Genomic DNA, 22,252 nt, shown 5'->3' with positions numbered 1-22,252 from the left:
GCTCAATCACCTAGGAAAAGAACAGTCACACCTAGATCATTGAAGAAAGATGTATATATTCTTAAAATGAAATCTCACCGTCATCTAAACTCTGAACACTTGCATGTTGAAAATAATGGACACTGAAGCATTGGGGATCCAAATGGAAAACATATTGATTAGAGAAACGGTGCCATGCAAGGATAATAACGAAGAATGGATATATTAAAAAACAAAGTAGAAACAAACTATTTGGAAGAGAATGAGGATAGTTAAGAACAGAAAGGAATGCGGAAATAACAGCATTAAGATCACTTTCCCACACATATCCTCAAAAACAAGTTAAGCTCAGCAAAAGATAAGTGTGATACAAAATGAGTAATTGTATGATAGAATGTCCACTGACGACCATATATTAGGTAAAAATGTATATTCGTCAAAATGAAAATCAAGTAGCCTAACAGAAATAATAAGCATGATAATAAAAAGTTCAGCCTTAGGTAATCCTTCAGTAGCAACAAAACATAAGATTTGCATTAATGAAGCATTAGTATTGACTTGAGAGATGTGAATAGACACTTGAGAGAACCTATCATGAAACGTGATAACAATATCAATAATGATGAGAAACATATAATCAGTAACTCTTAGAGACCTCTAATTCATAACCTTTTACAATATTATAATAATAATATTGTTGTTATTGTTACTATTGTTATTATTATTTTAAAATAACAATAACAACAACAAAAGAAGAAGAAACGTAAGAATAACAATAATAATCAATCATATTACTAAAACTTTAATTAAATGGCTTACTATCTTCAAATTAAATAAAAGCCCTATGATATCTTGTCTTTAAGGAACAATGGATGCAACCATAAACGATATCTTTTATCTTATAATATAATTCTCTTTACGCGAGATCTCGGTAAGACCTGGAACAATGAATTCAAAAGTCTCTACACAATGTTATCCAGATACATGATATTTGCAATATATAATGACTGCTACAATCTAATCTGGCATCGAATAGCCATGTCTATAAAGAATGAATATATTTTATAAAATAGAATTTCCAAGATGTACATTGTCACCCCTGTGCTATTTACAGAAAATGCCTCCTTGCAGCACTTAGCAGATGTTAGAAGTCTTGTATACTTTATAAAGAAGAGATGTACAGCCAACAACGAAAGCAAATCAGTCCCATACTGCTATCACCTCCTTCCAACTGTTGTGAACAAACTATCCAAAGATCAGCATACCCTTCATCTTTTTGTTTGTCCTTCTCTAGAGGTAAGAGTCATGCCTTTCATAAGCCCAAGGATACAAAAAGTGAGTGCCTGCTTCATGCCATTAAAGAATTTTCAGATTCTTACCCAAGATGTATTACCAAGATGACCATTTTTATTGCATCAGATGTGTAATGGTAGAATTCATTGGTACTGAAACCGAGAAGCCTCTATCTCATCCCATCCCTGAGGCATGAAACTGACCTCAGGAAACACACACTGCTGATTTGTGGGTGTCAAAATAACAAGTTTAATGAATTTCTGTTGGCAGAGCTTTATTGGATTTGCAAGCAAAACAAACTTTACAGATTGAGATAGAGTCAAAAACACCCGGATTATTGTAAAACATTCACTATTTTTGCTTGCAAACTCCAACTCTCGGGTTGTTATCTCAAACCAATCTTTATTTTCAGACCTAGTTGCTTTTACTTCTATGAACTCTTTCTTGCCATCTGCTTTACTAAGAATCATGTCAAAAGGTGAACCAGTTTCCTCCTTTTCGTTTACCCAGTTTACAGACATCAGACCATATTTCTCAGTTAAGTACTTGTAAACAACATATTCTCCTAATCTACCAGTGAGCTGCCGTTGATCATCATCAGTTCCACCCCAAAATAATTTATTCCTGTTACTAAATATGCAAGATGTCCTAACATTTGTTTCCTCAGAAGCAGACATATTTTGTGAATGTAAACCAATGTCAGCATTTCCCAGTCCTGCCAAAGATGGTTCTAGGAAAAGATCATCTTTACCAGCAATACTACTTTCACCTTCACGTTTAATCATGGTTATATCTGTATCAGATCCGATCTTTGAATTGTGTGGAGTTACAGTAATAGTGGAAGCCTTAAAGGTATCTATGCTCTGATCACTTTCATATGCACTCTTCGATGAAGAAACATTTTTTAGGTCAATGCTATGATTGGATCTTCCAACATCTTGATTTATTTCTGAATGAGAAACATGTGGCAGTACCTCATCTTGAGAACTTGGTGCACCAAACCATGTAGTTGGGGGCCAACTGGCATCAACACAAAGTTTTTGTGACTTCTTAGAGGTCAAGTAATTTTCAGGAATATTTGCACTTGTTAGTAAAACATTTTTGTCACTATGATATCCATGTTCACAAAACCATAATGCTTCTTCCTGAGGAAGTTTAGGTATTTCTTGTGCATCCATAATAGAAGATTCTGTCTGTTCCTCAGTAGACCCAGACTTTGCCATTATAGTAATCAGGTGAAGGAAATTTGCCAACTGAAGATTCACACATCCCTTGAAGAAAAGGCGTGATAATTCCAAATATATTGCAGAATACTCAGCCTCTCGAGACACGTACAAAGTGTTTCCCTACAATGACAGTGAAGGCCACTTGAAGGTAAAAATTCAGACAGTGATTTGCAAGAGTGTTTAAACCAAAAGATACATTATAACTATGAAACGTGAAGCTGTTGAGTCATGAAGATTTAAGTGTGCAAAAGTTTAAGATAGTAAACGTTCAATATAATATGACATTATCCATATTTGAAAAGATCACACCTTCTATGGAGTTGTAATACATGCCATATAATAGTATATTGACAGCAATGACAGACATCCTAGCTTCTTTTTTTTCAATTCTTACTGAGTCGATCCGACACCAAATGAGGTTGGGTTACAGCTTAAACAAAATAAATTGATAGAACTATAGACACGAGTGAAGCACAGCTTTATCAAAATTAATCCCAACGACGGGCTGGAATCACATCAAATTATTTTAGTAAATGTGTCTAGTCTAGAGTACTTGCACATTGATCCAGGTAAAGAGAAAGACTGTACTAATTCCGGGGAAATGGTTCTTAACATTTCAATGACAGAGATTGGACATAAAATCAGATTCTAGGTATCTGAAGAACCATAGAAATTCCAGTTTATAGGCTATTGACACAATTGTCCTCAAAGGGTAACAGATTACTTGAATGGTTAGAGAGCTAAGAAGAATATTGCAATTTTAGAAAAGAGCTGGATAAATTTGCCTTTAATGGAAGTTATAAAAAGGCCACAAGAAAAAGTTCAAAAAACATCAGAAAACTCACTCACCCTCAAGATCATCATTCCATAGTTAGAAGACGTTATGCATTTCTCTGATTGTAAACAACTGTTAAGAAATGTTCGAAGAACCGAAAATTTCAAGAAAAATGCCTACTTTCTTAAGTGAACCAAAGGTGAGGACACTTATGAGCAGATGTTTTGCAACCAATAAAAAAACTCATCATAGTGAGAAGCATGTCTGGACCCAATTAAAAATATAAAAAAAATTCTAGCATAGTCTGCTTTCCTTCCATGATCACAGGTTCACTTCAAAAGCTAGGTACATCATCCTAATTGTATTAAGCTTATCCCATATGGCGAGACAACCAACAAAATTTGTATCCTTGTGCAATGAAACCATTCATCTTATCTTGGAATATTGGAATAAGCTAGTGAAAAAAGTGACGTGACATTCATACTCACCTCTAAGAGACAGCTACACTCATATCTTTTGTTTGAGACACTATCGCAGCCATGCAAAGTGTGCCTGTAAAAAAGTTTTTCAACCAGCAGAAGGAGCAATCGATTGGATTCGCTACTGAATATATTGTCTTTTACAGCCCAGTATACTTCAGGATGCATCCTGTGCAGATACCTTTGTGCATAGGGAAGGATCCAGTTAATGAGAGAGATAATTTGCTTACTGTCTTGATGACCATAATATATTGCTTCTCGCACCACCACCTGTTATAGAAATGAAGCAGTTTGTTTAGACAATATGCATGAAAATTGAGATTCTAGCCATTCAGAAAAGTACTTCTAAATTATGTATGGCTTGCAGGGAAGCTGATAAATACAAAGAAAAACACTGCATAGAGCAAGGACTTAAAACCAACCTCAGAAAGGGAAGGGATTCCCATAGTACGCATAAGAGTTAAGACTTTACTTGGAATACCGTCCTTTCCCCTAATCTTATTGAACTTTCCCTCTGTATTTAGATGTAAAAAGTAGATGCCATGACAACTCCTAAATTGTTTCCCAAGTTCCACATCATCACACCAGCAAACGAGGCCACCTTGTTGATGTAGAGAAACCCACTTATCCTGGATAGTTGGAAGAACTGAACAGTCCAAATCATGCAAGCAACCTTTCCAGCGGGAAATCTCCTTGGAATCCACCCTCTCAGATTCAATATCCTCAGCCCACTTATATAAAACTTGAATGACCTGTGCCAAAATTCATATCTGAAGTTATTCAGACTAATCTTGTATAATCAAACCTCAATTAGAAAATATATGAGTCTCTGTCTATGTAGTACTCCTTTTGTCACCATTGCTTCTGGTGCAGATTTACAGGACAATGGATGTGTGTAAAGGTTTGTTCAAAAATATTCTAATCACGTGTAATGTCACCTTTTCATTAAGTCAACAAATGTGGGACCACGAGGGCTGATTGCTAGAGAAATATATACCAGTGAGGATTGGTTTCATCCATTTGTCCATGGTTTTTTTGAGTTCGAAATCATTTCCTATATTCTATTTGCATTTCCTAAATTTTAGGACAGTTCTCTTTACTCTTGGCATTATTCATAACCCTTGGAGAGTCTTTAGTGTACATGTCCATTATAAGTGCCCTAGGGAAAACTTATTCATATTTCTTAGGGGCTTTTAAATGGTGAAAAGGACAGAACTATGTCATGCATCATATCCTTGGATTTGGATGTGAGTCGGCTGTTCATAATGCTTTATCTCCTAAGGAAAACTTATTCTTATTTCTTAGGGGCTTTTAAATGGCAAACACATACAGAACTATGCCATGCATCCTATCATTGGATTTGGGTGTGAGTCAGCTAACTGTTCATGATGCTTTATCCTGGGTCATTCTGACGAGTGGTTCTCAAGCTATGATTGATTTACCAATGAAGGGTAGCTACTTGGGCAATTTGATGGTATTACACTAGCATCATGTTAAGGTACTTGATTATTAAGTAATATTAATGTCATATCAGCAGCTACATCAAGCAGAACTCATCTACCAATTCAAGGACAAAAATTCTTGGTTCTAGAGATCAGAGAACAAAAACCCTTCTAATTTCTTGTGGGCAATCTCATCTAGGAATTGCATCAAACTCAAAAACTTCTCTTATATTGGTAGTCTTATTTGTGGGGTGTGCTTTTGTTCTAATTAGTTCCACATTATTATTCCATTGCGTGGGTGGATTTAAGGGCTCATCTATCATAAAATTTCATCTGTTTTCAAAAACTTCCCATGCATAGTGATCTATAATGAACATATACCTTCAGAACAACTTCTTTACACATGGTACTTACTAGTGTGATGCTAGAACAATACATAGTACAAAGATGGAAAATAATCATTTAAACATCACTAGTATGATCACCTCCTTGTATGCTTCCGAAGGCCGAACAACTCTTGAAAGATTCTGCAGTATCCTGACGTAGCCATCAAAATCAGGGCTTTCTTGCACAGACAATTTATTCACAAAAAAATATTGAAGGTTTGGATAGATCTGACACAAGGCTCCTAAGCACATCTTGTCAGTGAAAGGAATTTTATCAGAAGCAGATGCTCTTTTTTTCAAAAGATCAAGGCTGCCAGTTTGATCTCTCCAGTAAACTTGGTCCAGTGACAAAAAGATTCCTTCAGCAACATCATCCATATTTAATTCATCCACAAGTGGCACAAAAATGGATGAATTTACTCCAAAATGGGCAGCCACTTCCTCCCCACATGTGTCCATTCTAGTCCAAAGGAATGAATATAGCCTTCTCATTTGATAAGTGCTGAAAACACACAAAGAACAAAATTACTTGATGTCCTACTGAAATACTTCTAAGTTCTACCCACATCTTCCAACATAACAAAAAATTGGCAATCCCCAGAAACGTTAGCAACAAGATGGCATCTTTCATATCATACACTCAGAGATTAATGCACATTAACATGTAAAACAAGCTCCATAAGTTCTCAATGAGTCAAGGATATCTTTAAGTCCAAATAGACCTGTCTGGTACTAGGTTAATGTCATTTCTGATGGATAAATTAGTAAAAGATAGGGAAAAAACACGTGAACATCCTAAATTCAACATTTTCTATTGCAAAATGAAGCTTCAATAATGCATAGAACATTTTCTACTGCAAACAAAGTAATTAGAAATGAATCTAACCAATTAATTGCACTTAATATTATACTGTGCTTAGATTTCAAGGGGCATTACCAATACAATGAAGGTGCTCAATGGGAAGCCTCACCTTGCTTTGAATATTCTTCCTGATTTGCTCCATTCAAAAAGAAGATTAAGAGCATCTTTAACAGAAACCTGTGTCTTCAATCCAATATCTGCCACAAGCTTTTTATTATGGACCTGCTCTCTCTCAATCATAATATGCATGGAATTAGGATAAATGCAGAAACTAAAAATTAAATTAAATAATCAAACATTGCAAAAACAAAATCTCAAATGCTAGCATAGAACAGCAAACCAAAATGACTAAGAACAGAAGAAAAGACAACTTTACTTGAGGAGATGCATAAGGAACATGAGAGCCAAGGATAGATTTAACATCATCGCATTCAAAGAACAAGTTAGTTGGAAAATAAAGCTTGTCATCAAGTTTTGATTTTATCCAGCGATATCCACGAATCTGTAAGACACATGATGCCTCTGTCTGTTTTCCTTCTTCCTTGCCAGGACTCCCAGACCAATAGGTAGCTTTTTTAGCACCAAAAACGTCATCCCACACTTCGTCAAGAACTTTGAGGAGACAGGAGCATTGCTCTACAGTTTTGCATGAACTTGATAAAACTGTCAGAATTTCAACCAACTCAGGAGATTCCCAATCATTCACAGTCCAACGTACTGCACCTGCAGAACCTTCCCATGCCAGGTCTCTCCATATAGTACAAGATTGATCATCCACATTCTTCTTAACGTTAAGAATCTGTACAAAGTCGGTGACACCAAGTTCTTTGAAAAATATGCGCCATTGTGACAGGTTTGATGGATGTAATTCAGTTGAGAAAAATTTCAAGTACACACTGTCAATTTCATTCCAGACCAAATTTGTGCCTGAAAGAATTTTTCTCATATCTATAGGATTCCCAAATTCGGTGCTAAAATGTAGAGGCTCAGAACTAGCCACCTTTAATCCATTTTTTGTTACAATGATAGCCTTCTTTCGTAATTCTGAAATTAGTTTTTCTCTTTCCAAGTAGCATAAAGAACAATTTGATTGCAAATGTAACATTATAAAGGCCAAATATTCTGTCAAAATTATCTTATCCTTAGACATGCATTCACTCATTGACATAGCTTGTAAGATATGTGTCATCACAACTTCATGCGCCGATAACTGGCCAACACCAACATATCGTAGCATGCGTACAATCACATCTGAATCATCCCTGACCATTATATCACCTACAGTTGATGGGGTGAAAAAGAGAGAAGAATGTACAGTTCTTATCTCTGAATACAACTTTGGGAATTTTTTCATGACATGTGCATCAATTCCAGCTTCAGTAGAGTCACAGGGTAACCAGATAGCACCTTCTACAAGTGATGAATATGATCCATCTGAAAGTGGAATGAATGGAATCATACAGAGATCACTAAGGCAGTCAGATTCTTGTTTCACTTCAAAGTAGACATTAGGTTCATCAGGTCGATGCCTCAAGCAATCATAAAGAGCAGAAAGCAAGGAGCCTAACCAATTCAAGCCCAAGTCTCTTAAGTCATCTCTATTATTGCAAAGTGATTTCAACATCTCAATTAAAGTTCTTGGTCCATATGCATGTACACCTAAAGTATTTGCTAATGGATCTGTCAAATGAACATCTCTATGTAGGTAACCAAGACCAAGATGATTATTCAGTAAGTCATCCGGTAAAAGCATGCGTAACTGATCACTCCAACCCCTTAGCACCTTGCACGGGATGGACCATGAGATATCCTTGCTCTCTAAAGGTAAGCATGAAGAAGCCCTTAACTTGGAAAGAATCATTCCTGGAAGTGGAGAGAAAAATCCCAAGACTTCCCCAATCAATGGGACAAATCTCATATAAAGCGTAACGGCTTTTCCCAGGTTACTTTGATAACATGGAAGATCCCTGAAAGAGACTGCCGCACTGACAAAAAGATCTGGAAACTCTGAAAGCAACCATTGATTCCAGGCACTATCTCCATCAACCTCTTCTCTTGAAGATGGCAAAATAAAGTCCCCTTGAAGTATAAATTTCAAACCATATGCCCGCAATGGAAGAAATGCAAACACTGGTTGATTTTCAAGGCATGGCCTGTACTCTCCACTTTGGTCCTCACATAATGTGAAGGCCATAGCAATTTCAGTAATTTGTACACCCGACCGCAGACTACCAGCATTCAGTTTACGACTTGCCATAAGCCAAGTGGTACTCTCTTTACCATGTGAAACTTTTACAAGACCATTGCCAACATCCTCTCTCCGCATTATATTTAAGGAATTTGTCACACTATCCCTAATTTTTATACAGCGAAGACGATGAAGAAACAATAATAGTGATGGATGAAGGTCAGCAAATTTCGACACCCAAGACCTTATTCCTATCCCCTTCAGAAACGAACCTTTGAAAGGAAGGACAATGCAGGTTTTCCAAACGGAATCATCTAATTCATTATTTTCATTGGATAGCTCCTTACTTATTGAGTGAAGATTGCTGAGAGGAGCTACAAGGGTTGGCAAAATGAAACCAAGTTCTCCCTCACTTACATCAAATTTCACATGAAAACCATTGGAATGAATCTCCGGTGCATCTGTCACCTGCAAAAAGGCCAAAAAGTGTTTATTCAGATATATGTCATCTGCATGCTGAACAATTTAACAAGATTTATGAGTATCCCTGACAAATATAGCCTGTAATTACAATACAAATCAAGGTCTAGAATTTCAAAATAAGAGATAACTAGATAAGGATTCCAAATTGGCATTTTTCATATGTAACTTACTAATTAAAGACAACTAAACAAAAAAAGACAATGCATATAATGCAAATCGAAGGTAAAAGATATTCAAAGCCAATCATCTATAGTAATTGCATGCTTACACGAAAAACTGATTTAAAGCCAATGCCTTTGTGCCCAATATAACCAGCACTTGAACCTTTCTTTGTTGAATTCCCAACATCACAAAGAGCCTTAATATCTTTGGCAGTAAATCCCAATTCATTATTTAAGACCACAACACAAGTGCTTTGAAGGACAAATGCCAAAGTTGGTTCCACATGAGAGGGATAGAGATTATCATCTGCATTTTGCACCTGCAAAAAATCAATTCAAGAAAAATGAAGTCATTCCTGCAAGATTGAAATAAATGTTCTATCATAATAACAATGCTAACTCTAAATACCTAATCCAACCAAAATGAAAATATTAAACACTTGATCTAACAAAAGAATCAACAGCATGTAACAGCACCATTATCCAAATGATTCAATTTTAAGTTCTAGGCAGAGAATTTTATTTATCCCAAATACAGAGACTTCATAATTGAATCTTCAAAACACAAAAATAAATATTTGTATTACTGGGGGGCAAGCTTCGGTTCAGATACTAGTCTGATCCAGTCCCAATAAGCCCCCAGGTACACCCAGGGCACCGCCCGGGAACCCAAGTTCACTGTGGGTCCTTCTGAACACAAAGAAACTAGGCAGCCAAGTGGTACCATGGGAATACCCGGGACAAGCCTGGGCATACCCAAGCGTACCCACAGCCTAGGATGCCCAAAAAGGCATTCTTTTAACCAAACTAAAAACTATTTTTTAATCTTCCACTTCCCCCCAACAAATGAATTCACCTTAAAGTTAGTCTATTTGGTGTTTGCAAGTCATTTGACAAACACAAAGCACCAAGAAGAGCATTTTTCCCTCCAAGCTGCCCTTGTTGGGTTTTGAAGGTCGTTTCATTTTTTTCGAAGGTGAGGGCAACAAAGAAGAAGAAATATACCAAAAGCTTAGGAATCATTGCACAAGGAATATTTAGCCATCAAAAGTGAGCAAATCTTTTATTTTTATCAAGTTTTCAATAATTTTCTCAAGATTTTTCAAAAAAAAATTAAACTTATGCGGGATTTTTTTAGTAAGTTTCAAATGCTTTTTATTTTATTTTTATGCATGAGGAGTTATAATGCCATTTTGTTAATTTGTAATGTTTTTCATTTTAGGTTCATATAGAATGGCTGGAAGTGCTAGTTCGGTTGGCCAAAATGCAGAGAGTTCTTTTAATTTTGATGCATCTAGCCTCTTTGGCATTATAGCAAATGTGGAAAAGAGTATGAGCTCATATTTTCGAGTGAAAGCTCACTTATGGCCATTCCTTTACAAGGAATAAGAGTTTCTCCAAGGCCAAATAAAAAGGGTTGCCAACGGTACAAATATTGACCTATATTAAAGTACAAGAGAATATAGATATGAGAAGTAATAGATCAAAGGCTCTTGCACATCCTCTTGACAAGAAAAGCTAGCAAAAATTTCCTATTGGCTCCATACAACCAGCTGAACCACATTCTTTCATGCCAATACCACCATCTTTTCAAGAAGAGAATGTTTCGGTTTCATGAAAAAGAGACCTATTGGACAAGGCCTTCCAAAATTAAATGAGTGAGGTTGCAGATTACAGCATTGCTTGTTGCATCTATGGCAATAGGCCTCCTTTCAACATTATTAGATCACCTTATTGGTGGGATATGGTGAATACTCTTTGCAATGCACCTCCTGATTATGTTACTTAGGCGATTATGTTATTCTTAAGTATGAAAAGGTGTGAACCACTTTATTAGCAAAGGAGAAGCTTTTGCTAGAGACATCATTGAGAGAAATCAAAAATACATGGCCCGAACAAATGTATCCATTTTTATGGATGGAAAGATTGCAAAAATAGACCGTAGATCAATGTTATAGCAGTGTCCCCCAAAGGAGTGATGTTTTCGAAGATAGTGGATTGTGAAGGGCAAGTAAAAGATGCAAGTTTCATTGCCAATATCCTCATAGAATCCATTAAAATGGTGGGGCCTGAAAATATTGTCCATGTCATAACGGACAACATTAAATATTGTAGGGCAGCTAGGGTCTATAGTGGAGGCAACATATAGTCACATTTTTTGGACACCATGCCCAGTCCACTCACTCAATTTGATATCACAAAATATTGGCACACAAATTGAGTCAGTCAAACAAATCTACATAGAGAGCGAATAGATCCAAATGTTTGTGATTAATCATCATATGTCACAAGCCATATTCAAAAGGTCCTCCAAGTTGGAGTTGTTGAAGGTAATTTAAATTTTATTTTTAAAATGGTTTTTTTTTTTTTTTTTATTGTTGATATGTGATGTGTAATTTTTATATTATTTTAGGTTTCTAAAACATTTGCATCTCAAACAATCGTCTTAAGAAAACTTGTAAAGGTGCAAGAGGCCTCGAGTTCTATGGCCATCAATAGTTTGTAACGTGTATGGAGGCAGTTGAGCACAGAATGAGCCCAAAAAGTCAAAGCATTGATCCTAGATGATGAGGAGTGAGATTATATGGAATATGTTTTGAATTCCACTGAGCCTATCACAAGCATGATTAGGCATGCTAATACGGATAGCCCAAGTTTGGTGAAATTTATGATGGCATGGACTCCATGGTGGTAAAAAAAAGCACAATAATACAAGATAAGGAACATGACCCAACAGAAACATTCTTCAAAATTGTGCAAAATTATCTGTTGGAACAAGATGACCAACCCCTTACATCTCTTAGCATTTGCTTTGTCACCAAAGTATTATAGGAAAGAGGTACTTTCATTGTCGAGGAGGGTAGAAATGGAGTGGTTGTTGCTTTCTATAAGGCTATATTTAGAAAGATCTATTAAGATGAAGAAATCTAAAGTATTGTCTTGAGAAAATTTGACAGCTTCATAGCTTCAAATAATCATGATGTTTCCGCTCTTCTAGAAAAATATAGAAAAGTGTTAATGAGTGATAATTGTAGACACATAAATTTTCAAATTTTCCTCATAGCCATCTTATTAATGAATTTGGTATTATTTTCTACATCATTTAATTTCATTAATTCATTAGATGATCTTCTTCCATTTTTAATTATTTAATCATTCCATTATCAATTCATCTATCTCTACTATTTCATAAAATCTTAATCTTCACCTAATCTCCACCATATCTTACCCATTCAATTTATCCCTTCCACCTCTCTTCCATCACACTCACTTGGAGAATGGGACAAATATTTAGCCATAACTACCTTCTTTAATCCCACATTGCTCCCACGATGGATTTCCTTCATGAGGATGCTTATTTAAACATTTGCCTCTCACATAAATCTCTCTTGCTTATTGGAATCTTGATGTTATAATCTCATTTTGATTTATTTTGCATACATTTATCTTTGTGAATCATTCATTTAGAGCAAAGGCAAGATCTTGGTTGATTGGGAAACAATGTAGTTAGATAGCTGGTGAATGTATTTGGTTTGGTTTAGTTCGTATTGTTCTTTATTTGCATTCATTTAGAGAACGCTCCATTGCGTGATGTTGGATCTTGATTCTAGAGTCTTTGGCTCCTTGTCGGGCTCTTGAGACCAAGAACGAATTCATATCCCTCATCTAACAATAATATCTACATGGTCAAGGCTTCATTACTTGCAGCCTCTTGCAATTAAAATTCTCTCCTAAGTATGAATCTTTTTATTTCTTTATTTTTCTCGGTTTTCATTCGAGGCTATCATGCTATATATTACATTTTATAATAATATAATTTTATAATTTATACTAGATGTTGTATGCAAACTCTATAGGTTGCAAGTTCTTCGGCTGATTTGGTCTATATACACTCGAACCTTCGTCTATTGTCACATTAGAAATTTGAATACAATACTACTATAGATGAGGCAACTTCTACACTTGACATAGCTAGTGGGAGTGACAATACAATTGATTGTGATTCAAATGAAATAGAACCAAATGTTGACCTTGATGCTTTTGATGTAGAAGAATATGAATATTAAATATCAATTGTTATTTGAATTTTCATTGTGTAAAGACATTTTGAGACTTGAGCATTTTCATTTTTACAAAATATGAATATGAGGTATTTAAATATTCTATTTATTGGCAATTAGGATTATCATTGTTCTTATAATTTATATATATTCCAATACCATAACCAAGGGAAAAAAAAATGTCGTACCACCGTATCAGGTTTCAGTATTGTTGTGACCTTTTCACACATCGCCCCATTGCAAATGGAGACCCCCACTTTTTTGCTTGTTTGGGTTGATGTTTTGCGTAGGTTGTCTTAGTTTAGTAATAATTTCCTAGTGTTTGCCTTTGCTTATGAGAGGGTGTCGTGTCAAAACACAAAAGGGTGTTAAAATTGCAAGGAAATGATCCTAAGTGTCAAGTTGCCTTAGCTTGCCAGCTTATTTTTCTAAGTGTTAAATTTCAATTTGCCTTAAAATTTGAGCAAAAAATGGTGAAAACATTGCAAATTGATACAAATTTTGTGTGAAAATGCTAAAGGTCCCTATAGGAGTCGTTTTTCCACTCCTAGGAGATGAAATGAACCCAAAAATGCACAAATTCCCGATGAACTTTATTTTCCACCATTCAAATAGTGGGAAAATTCATAAAGTCCCAATGGAAATATGCATAAAATGATAAAATTAAATGAGTTTGGGCTTTTAGAGTGTGAAAATCAACTTAGTCCCGATGGAAAACGTTTTTCCACCAAGCAATTAAGACATAAAATCAAAAGTCCCGATGGGCGGCATTTTTCCACTCAGTTATAGAGATGAAAAGGATGAAAGTCCCGATGGAGCATCATTTTTGACTCCATTTTGAGCAAGAAAGCATTTGATTTAATGATGAAAATGGACATAGTCCTGATGAGGTTCATTTTTCCACTCCTGAACTTAATTTGTAAATGATTTTGTGGAAAGTCCCGATGACTAAAGAATTTGCACTCAAGACAAAGGAAGTGTCCCAATGGAGGTCATTTTTCCACCAAGCCCAAGAATGAAAATGCATGAAGAAGGTGAATCCCGATGACCCACTTTTTTCCACTCATAGGTAAAATGACCAAGGTAAGGTGCAATTTGAGTGTCCTGATGAGGTTTGATTTTCCACTTGGGTGGGAAAATGATTGAATAAGCGGAATAAGGATGAATTTGAGTGTCTTGATGGAGGTCGATTCTCCACTTGGGGCAAAATGTGAGGATTTAATGAGGTTTGTGTGTCCCGATGGACATTGATTTTGGAGACTTAAAGACGCCATTGCTGGTTGAGGACGTCTTTGCCAGTGAAGACAACCTTTCCAGCCACGTTTCAAGACACAAACATTGTTTCAAATCATTGATTCAGCCAAATACTAGGTGATTTTCACCTTATTTTGGGCAAATCACTCCGAGTGTGTGAATTGTGCCATGAAGGGGATGATTTCCAGCTGATGGAACACGATTTTCAGAGATGTTTTAGACCTTTATACTCAGAAATCAGACCTGAAACAGCGAACTGGGTTGCAATATCATTCATTTTCCGAGTTTGGAAGGGCATTTTCAGACTTACACATTAAAATCAGACCTATCCTAAGTCTGAAAATCAGGTTTATTCAAGGCAAAGTTTCCAGATTTTGATCCAAACACTAGTATTTTCTAGAATTATGTTTCATAACTTTGAATTTCTGAATTTAGAAAGCTCATAAGTCTGAAAATCATTTGAAATCAGAACCTATGTTAATTCTAGAAAATTAATTGTTCAAATTACCTATCACAAGTTGAGACAAAAGTTGGGAACAAAAAGTCCCTATAAGGTTCGATTTTCCACTCAGGAATAACAATCAACTTGTTGATGTTATAGCATCAGGAGATATCTTTCCCCTGACTGCTGTATTAGTTGTTATAAATACTTTATATTACAGCTTGTGTTTATTCTAGTTAAACTTTCAGATTAATATCGCACCCCTTGGTTTTGACTTTGACCCTCCCGATAAGAGTCATGTATGTTCGTTGTCTTGCCTTAGCCGAGTATATAGTTCCCTTTGATCAGGAGTCTTGGGGGGAGCGTTGTCATAGGATATGTTGTGGTTGCATATGCAATACCTTGGATAAACAACATGGTATCAGAGAAAAGGTTTTGATCCTGGCTTATACAACAATCAAATATAAGTGTTGATACTCAAAATCACCATGCTTATACCGTTGGAGCTTTTAGTGTTGATTTGCGGTGGTAATGATGAGAAGTGCCACCCTGATATTCACCTTCGCCATTTGTATCGATATCGCCTCCTTCAAATAGAATTCGATCAAAGGTAGACATATTCAACTACGTATCACCAAATATCATTAGAGGATTAAATCGCAGAAGTGAGAGCAATATCGGCCTTAATTTGATCAAATTGGAGTCTACAATCGCTTAAAAAGGTCGATACCTCATCGTGGGCGCATAGCAATTTTCATTAAATGCATTGCACTCGATACTGTCTGCTCAATATTATTCAATGTGGTATTGTTGAATGGGAAGTTCAAGAGGACGATACCTATATGAACCGCCACCCTAATCAAATGTACTAAAGTAATTCGAGGCATTATCAACTAAATGATTGCAATATTAATAGGTAAAGATTTTGAGCTTTGCAACATAATTGGCTTCATGCGATTGCCTGAATTAATGAGTCGCCTTGGTCAATCAATATTCGTTATTGTTATTACATGCAATCAATTGTCTAGCTTGGAACTTCAATTTTGATAATGTCGGCTGCAATGAAAATTGCAGAGACTGTGTGAAAATGAGTTCAGCAAAGGCAGAGCGCCAACAAAAATCAAGAAAGGCAATAATTTTGGATCGCCATGGGACTGAGTTGGTGGCTGGAGACATCTCTAGAAGAGGAAGAACCCATACAGATCGTCATTACGATCAGTTTCTTCGGAGAGGAGGAATTAACATTCAGAGGGAGTCTGACAAACCAACAGAGGCAACTTTGGACGACAAGGTCAGGAGGTTGATACTAGTACTTGAAGCCCTTGCTGAGAGGGAGGCTTAGCATAAGTGATTTGTGTTATGTGTTGCTAATGCATTTTTCTCTGAGACGAAGAAATTTGAGGTGAAAGCCCTTGTCCATCTCTGAGACAGAGATGTGGTTCTTTCCACCCTCTGGGAGTAGCCATGGTGGATGTCATGTTAAGTGACTCCATGACAACATCACATTGAGAGACTCCGTGATGATTCTCTTGTACTTGTATTTATCCACCCTCTGGGAGTAGCCATGGTGGACATCATGTTGAGAGAATCCATGATGACATCACATTTAATGACTCCATGATGGACACTTGTTTCCTTCCACTCATTCCACTCATGGGAGTAGCCATGGTGGACATCATGTTGAGTGACTCAATGATGATATCACGTTGAGAGACTCCGTGATGGGCACTTGTGCGTGTCTTGCGTTCCACGCATGGGAGTAGCCATGGTGGCTGTCATGTTGAGAGACTCCATGACGACATCATGTTAAGGGACTTCGTGATGAACCTTTGAGCTTTCCACAAATGGGTGTAGCCATTGTGGGTGTCATGTTGAGAGACTCCATGACACAAGTATCTGGAAAGATATCTCCCTAGCTAAGAGAGAGTGTTGATGTTATAGAAGCAAGAGATATCTTTCCCCTAACTACTGTATTAGTTGTTATAATTACTTTATACTACAACTTGTGTTTATTCTCATTAAACTTTCGGATTAATATCGCACCCCTTGGTTTTGACTTTGACCCTCCCGATAAGAGTCATGTTTTTCTGTTGTCTTGCCTTAGCCGAGTATATAGTTCCCTTTGATCGGGAGTCTTCGGGGGCGGGGGAGCGTTGTCATAAGATATGTTGTGGTTGGATATACAATAACTTGGATAAACAACACAACTTACCCATCAAGAATGAGGACAAAGTAAAGAACAGTAAAGTGTCCTGATGGGATTCGAATTTCCACTCCATCAAATGGTGATCAAATCAACACAAAGTTTTCAAGGACAATGAGTCCTAGTGAGGGTCGGATTTCCACTTGAGGGCAAAATTACAAAGGAAGAGCATAAGATGAGTAGTCCCTATGGAGATTGAATCTCCACTCCAAGGCTAAGGCATCAAAATGAAGTAAAATTTGCTAAACAACAAGGAGTTCCTATGACCTTTGAATTTCCATCATGAGAAAATGATCATGGAAAATGTGATAAATTTCAAGGATTGAATTAGTCCCTACAAGGATCAATTTCCCATCAAGGTTGAAACAAGGTTTATCCCATAGGTGTTTGATTCAATATTTGTTTGTTTAGTAGGTCTGCTCCAAGGAAGGGAAGTATGATGATGAAGGCTTGAGGTGAAATAGGATGCAGCTTGCAGGGATACCAAGGACTCAACACTTCAAAGCAATAAATGATGAAGGATCAGCTCCAAGAGGACAAGCAAGTGAAATGCAAGAATGAAGAAACTTAAACAATGCTATGAGGAGGAATCAAGGTTCAAATTCATGAAAAGATAAAAGTATGATTTGGAGAAATGACTCTACAAGCATATTGCAAGGACAACATCACAAATGCGAAGGAGGAAGATCAACATTTCAAGGATGGGAAGAGGATTTCAAGACAAGGATTTCCAAAAGCAAAGATGAGGACTAGCTCAAACATGAAGAAAAACTTACCCATGATGGTGAACAAGTGAGAGAAAGACAAATCCAAGACATATGCACAGGGGATTCCGCATTATGAAGTAGGAACTACATCAAAGGATCTCATAGTCAAAGAACATTAAGGAGGAAATAGTTCAAGAGGAATTTTCTAACATATGGCTGAAATGCAAAGTATCATAAGGAATTCCAAACATCAAGAAGAATGTTCAAGGCAAATTGATTAAGTCTACGAGGCAAGTTGAGGTGGCATCCCAATCACCATTCGTCAAACCATAAGGGTTCCAAGTCAGCATTCATTCAAGGAGGGAAGAAGTGACAAGTGGCGCTACATCAACGCTACATCAACTATTATTTATCTTACCTATCCTCATCTCTCATTGGCCAATGTAATGGTGGTTGGAACAAACCCTAATTAGGGTTTTATCTTGTAATCTTGGCCATTGATCTTGAATCAATATGAGTCATTCATTGTAATGAAACCTCTATATAAGGCTCAGTGCTCTCATTCGTAAAGGCTAATGTTAGAAGACTAGAAGAATAGTTGCTAAGGCTATTAGGAATTAGAAGTTAGAGTAGAGTAAAGTAGAGTAGAGTAGGAGAAAACGAAATTGTTGCTAAGACTTGTTAATGAATATACTCTTTTCGTTGAAGATAAGGTGAAATGTGTTGTTTCAACAAGTTGCATGGTTTCTACTTCTCATTTGTTTTAATGTTGGTTAATTGAATGAAAGATCTTGTGGATGATTAATGATGAAATTCGCATATCCATAACACTAGCAGTTTGTTGATTGTAAACTTGCCTTGTGTGGTCAATTGGAATGCTTATTCAAGCTTAACTTCAATTACTATTCACACATTGATATGCATTGTCTTGATGGAGTCTATGTTGTTGGTGGTAATTTGAACATCCTATGTTTACCTTAAAAGATTGCACTAGCTTTGTGGAGTTGTTCATTGATGTCAAAACAAAGTCTAGTAGAGTCTCACCAAGTCATTCGCTACTTCTTACATCCCTAGGATTAGAATAGCTTCCGAAACCCTTTCCCCTTTTGTCCTTTTTTCCAATTCAAGTCAATTTAGGAGAGAAAGCATCAAAAGATTGCAATATCTGATGATCAAGTTCCAGCAATATTCAAGCATTCATGCATTCAACGTAAGTCCACCTTTGATTCCAGCAATATCACATCAAACCATTGAGTTACCCACACGTCATGACCTAACATTAGGAACCTTGGAGTCATCTTGGTTGATCATATATTTAGCATCCAAGGTGATTTTGATCAAGAGAGGGTAAAATACTTTGGTATTTTATTCTGTGTTAAAGGTGTCTAAAAACAACATCAACAAGTATCTATACCGAACCTGGCCCAGCAACTTAGATAATAATATGCCAAAGCACACACATCAACAATAACTATAGAGTTGATTGTATTTAAATCAGCTTGTTTATGTAGGTCTTGGTGTAAGATGTCATGTGAAATGAAGCCATAAAAACGCACACATCTGACCTGAAGTATTCAATTACATTTGTATAACTTCAATTAGAGCAAAAAAACATTCGATGCACTTCAGCAGCTTTGGTCCCGGGCTTACACTCATTTTCATACTTCAAAATGCTTCGGAAACATATAAGGATCCAAGACAACACAAAAATACAAGGGGAATAGTTTCAAAGCACTTCCCCTTTTTTAAATGCATAAGAAACATTCCACAGGATCTTCCTATCCTGATCTATCAAGTCAAAACATTTTCCTGCGGGGCAAAGTTACCAAAAAGGGCTGTTTGGGCCTCTTGTCTTTAAAATTATCTCATCTTTAAAATTATCTCATCTCTCTCTCCTGCCAGCAGTCTTAATACTAGAACTTTTAATGTTGTGGAAAGCATATTTAAGAGGTGCTACAGTCATTTTCATACTTCAAAATGTTTCAGAAACTTCAAAGGATACAAGACAACACAATAATACAAAGGAAATACCTTCAAATCACTTACCTTTTTTTAAATGCATAAGAAACATTATATAGGCTCTTCCTATCCTGATCTACCAAGTTAAGACATCTTCCTGCATGGAAAAATTATAAAAAAGGACTCTTTGGGCCTCTATCTTTAAAATTATCTTATCTTCTCTTTCCTGCCAACAGTCTTAATACTAGAATTTTTTATGTTGTGCAAAGCATATTATGAGGCATTATACTTATTTTCATACTTCAAAATGCTTCAAAAACATTTAAGAATCCAAGACATGACAAAAATACAAGGGAATAGTTTTGAAACACTTCCACTTTTATAAATATATAAGAAACAGTGTATAGGCTCTTCCTATCCTGATCTGTCAAGTCAAGACATTTTCCTGTGTGGAAAAATTACCAAAATGGAGTCGTCTTTTTCCTACCAACAGTCTTAATCAAGGTCACCAGGAAATGGGAGTACTTGGAGACTCTGGAGACTGGTATTTGACTCCGGTACTGGTATGGTTAATTTTCAAAAATAGGAGATGGGGCTACTTGGAGACACCAAATTTTTTCTTTAAAATAAGTTAATAATTTCCAAAAAACATCATGACATGCGACTTTGAAAACAAGAACAAGGGTAAAGTTTAACATTAACTTTAAAGTTTAAATACACAAATCAAAATGTCAAATCTCATTGTGTCAAAGAGTCAAAGAGTTCAAAACTCACAACATTTTTCATATTAAATTATCATTACATATTGAAATTCAAAAATCAGAAATCTATCATCTACCCTTCAATGTTTTGATCATCCATATCAAGCTCCTCATCTATGATGCTCTCCACATAATCATCACTCCCAAACTCAGGTTCCTTTGATGGTACTAGAACTAGGGGTAAATCATTGAGAGCATCTGATTCAACCACTTCATCCACCATGGCTGCTGAATGATGGAAAACAGCGTTTTTGTTTTGTTTTTTGACCTTTTCACATGCCTTTGGTCAAAGGAGATGCGTGGGATATGGCCAAAAACCTAGTAGAAGACCAGGAGATGGCGGGAGATGTGGAAGTGAAGTCTCCAGCCAAAAAAGAGGTCTCAAGAAGCGCAAAAAGTCTCCAAGACGCATCTCAGGGGGGTGGAGACGTGTCTCTAGGTTACAGAGGTCTTAATACTAGAATTTTTAATGATGTGGAAAGCACATTTAAGAGGTACAATACTGCGTAATAATTTTGGGTAGTTGAAGAGTCTGACATTGCAAGTCTCAACTTAAAAGTTAAAAGCATGTTTTGTTTAGTAGCATTTCCACACGTAATCATGGAATAAACCTTAAATACTTATTTAAGTGTTGGTACTACTTGTGACGTTTCACACATCGCCCCATTGCAAATGGGGACCCCCAATTTCTTTGCTTTTTAGGGTAGTGTTTTGAGTCACCAATCTCTGGAAGTATAGAGTTGGGGGTTTTCAAGAGTTTTTTTAAAGTCCTCAGGTAAATTGGACCAATCAGAATCAAATGGTCATTTTGACATCACAGAAGTGCAAAGGCAAGCCAAAGGACGAAAAACGCAACTGCTTAAGGTCAATTCTGAAAACTTCCTATTTTTGTGGAATTTTACTTTTTTGCTTTTTGCTTTTTCATTTTTGGCACTTTGGGACCAATCGGGGAAGCAACTTTTTAACCTTCTTTTTTGCTTTTTGCTTTTTCTTTTTCAGTTGTTTTGAAGATTGACCTAGGATTAGGTCACTCAGGTCATGGCAATGAGGTTCTTATTTTTGAAATGAAAAGTTTGTATAATCAAGGTGAAAAATCAAGAAAATTCTCTAGACAAGGCGTTGATCCAGAAAGTTCCAAATAAACATGGTGATGAGCAAGAAATTTTACTAAGTGTTCATGGCAAAGATAAAATGTCTTGAGGCATGATGAACTCCGCCCATCAAGGAAAGAAAATGTCTTGAGACAAGGCAAATCCGCCTTCCACAATTTTACTACGTGTTCATGGCAAAGATGAAATGTCTTGAGGCATGATGAACTCTGCCCATCAAGGAAAGAAAATGTCTTGAGACAAGGCAAAATCCGCCTTCCACATGTAGAAAACATCCTAAGACATGGCCACTTATCACTTGTAGAAAACGTCATAAATCCACCTTCCACAATTTTACTAAGTGTTCATGGCAAAGATAAAATGTCTTGAGGCATGATGAACTTCGCCCATCAAGGAAAGAAAATGTCTTGAGACAAGGCAAAATCCGCCTTCCACATGTACAAAACGTCCTAAGACATGGCCGCTTATCACTTGTAGAAAAC

General features: G+C 36.4%; 1 protein-coding gene across 2 annotated transcripts in view; it reads right to left on the bottom strand.

Moving 5' to 3' along the window:
- Window positions 1-852: 852 nt before the first annotated feature.
- LOC131056778 (protein NO VEIN) overlaps window positions 853-22,252 on the bottom strand; it is an 83,524-nt gene continuing 62,124 nt past the window's right edge. For both annotated transcript variants that reach the window (XM_057991040.2, XM_057991041.2), the window contains 7 exons: window positions 9,382-9,594; window positions 6,819-9,098; window positions 6,552-6,664; window positions 5,680-6,082; window positions 4,175-4,504; window positions 3,762-4,022; window positions 853-2,618 (listed from right to left, as the gene is read on the bottom strand). In XM_057991040.2, coding sequence (XP_057847023.2) covers window positions 1,416-2,618; window positions 3,762-4,022; window positions 4,175-4,504; window positions 5,680-6,082; window positions 6,552-6,664; window positions 6,819-9,098; window positions 9,382-9,594 — 4,803 coding nt within the window. In that variant the 3' untranslated portion in view covers window positions 853-1,415. The remainder of the gene's footprint in view (window positions 2,619-3,761; window positions 4,023-4,174; window positions 4,505-5,679; window positions 6,083-6,551; window positions 6,665-6,818; window positions 9,099-9,381; window positions 9,595-22,252) is intronic.

This window comes from Cryptomeria japonica, chromosome 1, assembly GCF_030272615.1.
Source record: "Cryptomeria japonica chromosome 1, Sugi_1.0, whole genome shotgun sequence".
NCBI lineage: Eukaryota > Viridiplantae > Streptophyta > Pinopsida > Cupressales > Cupressaceae > Cryptomeria > Cryptomeria japonica.
This window is presented reverse-complemented; position numbering and strand designations above follow the sequence as displayed.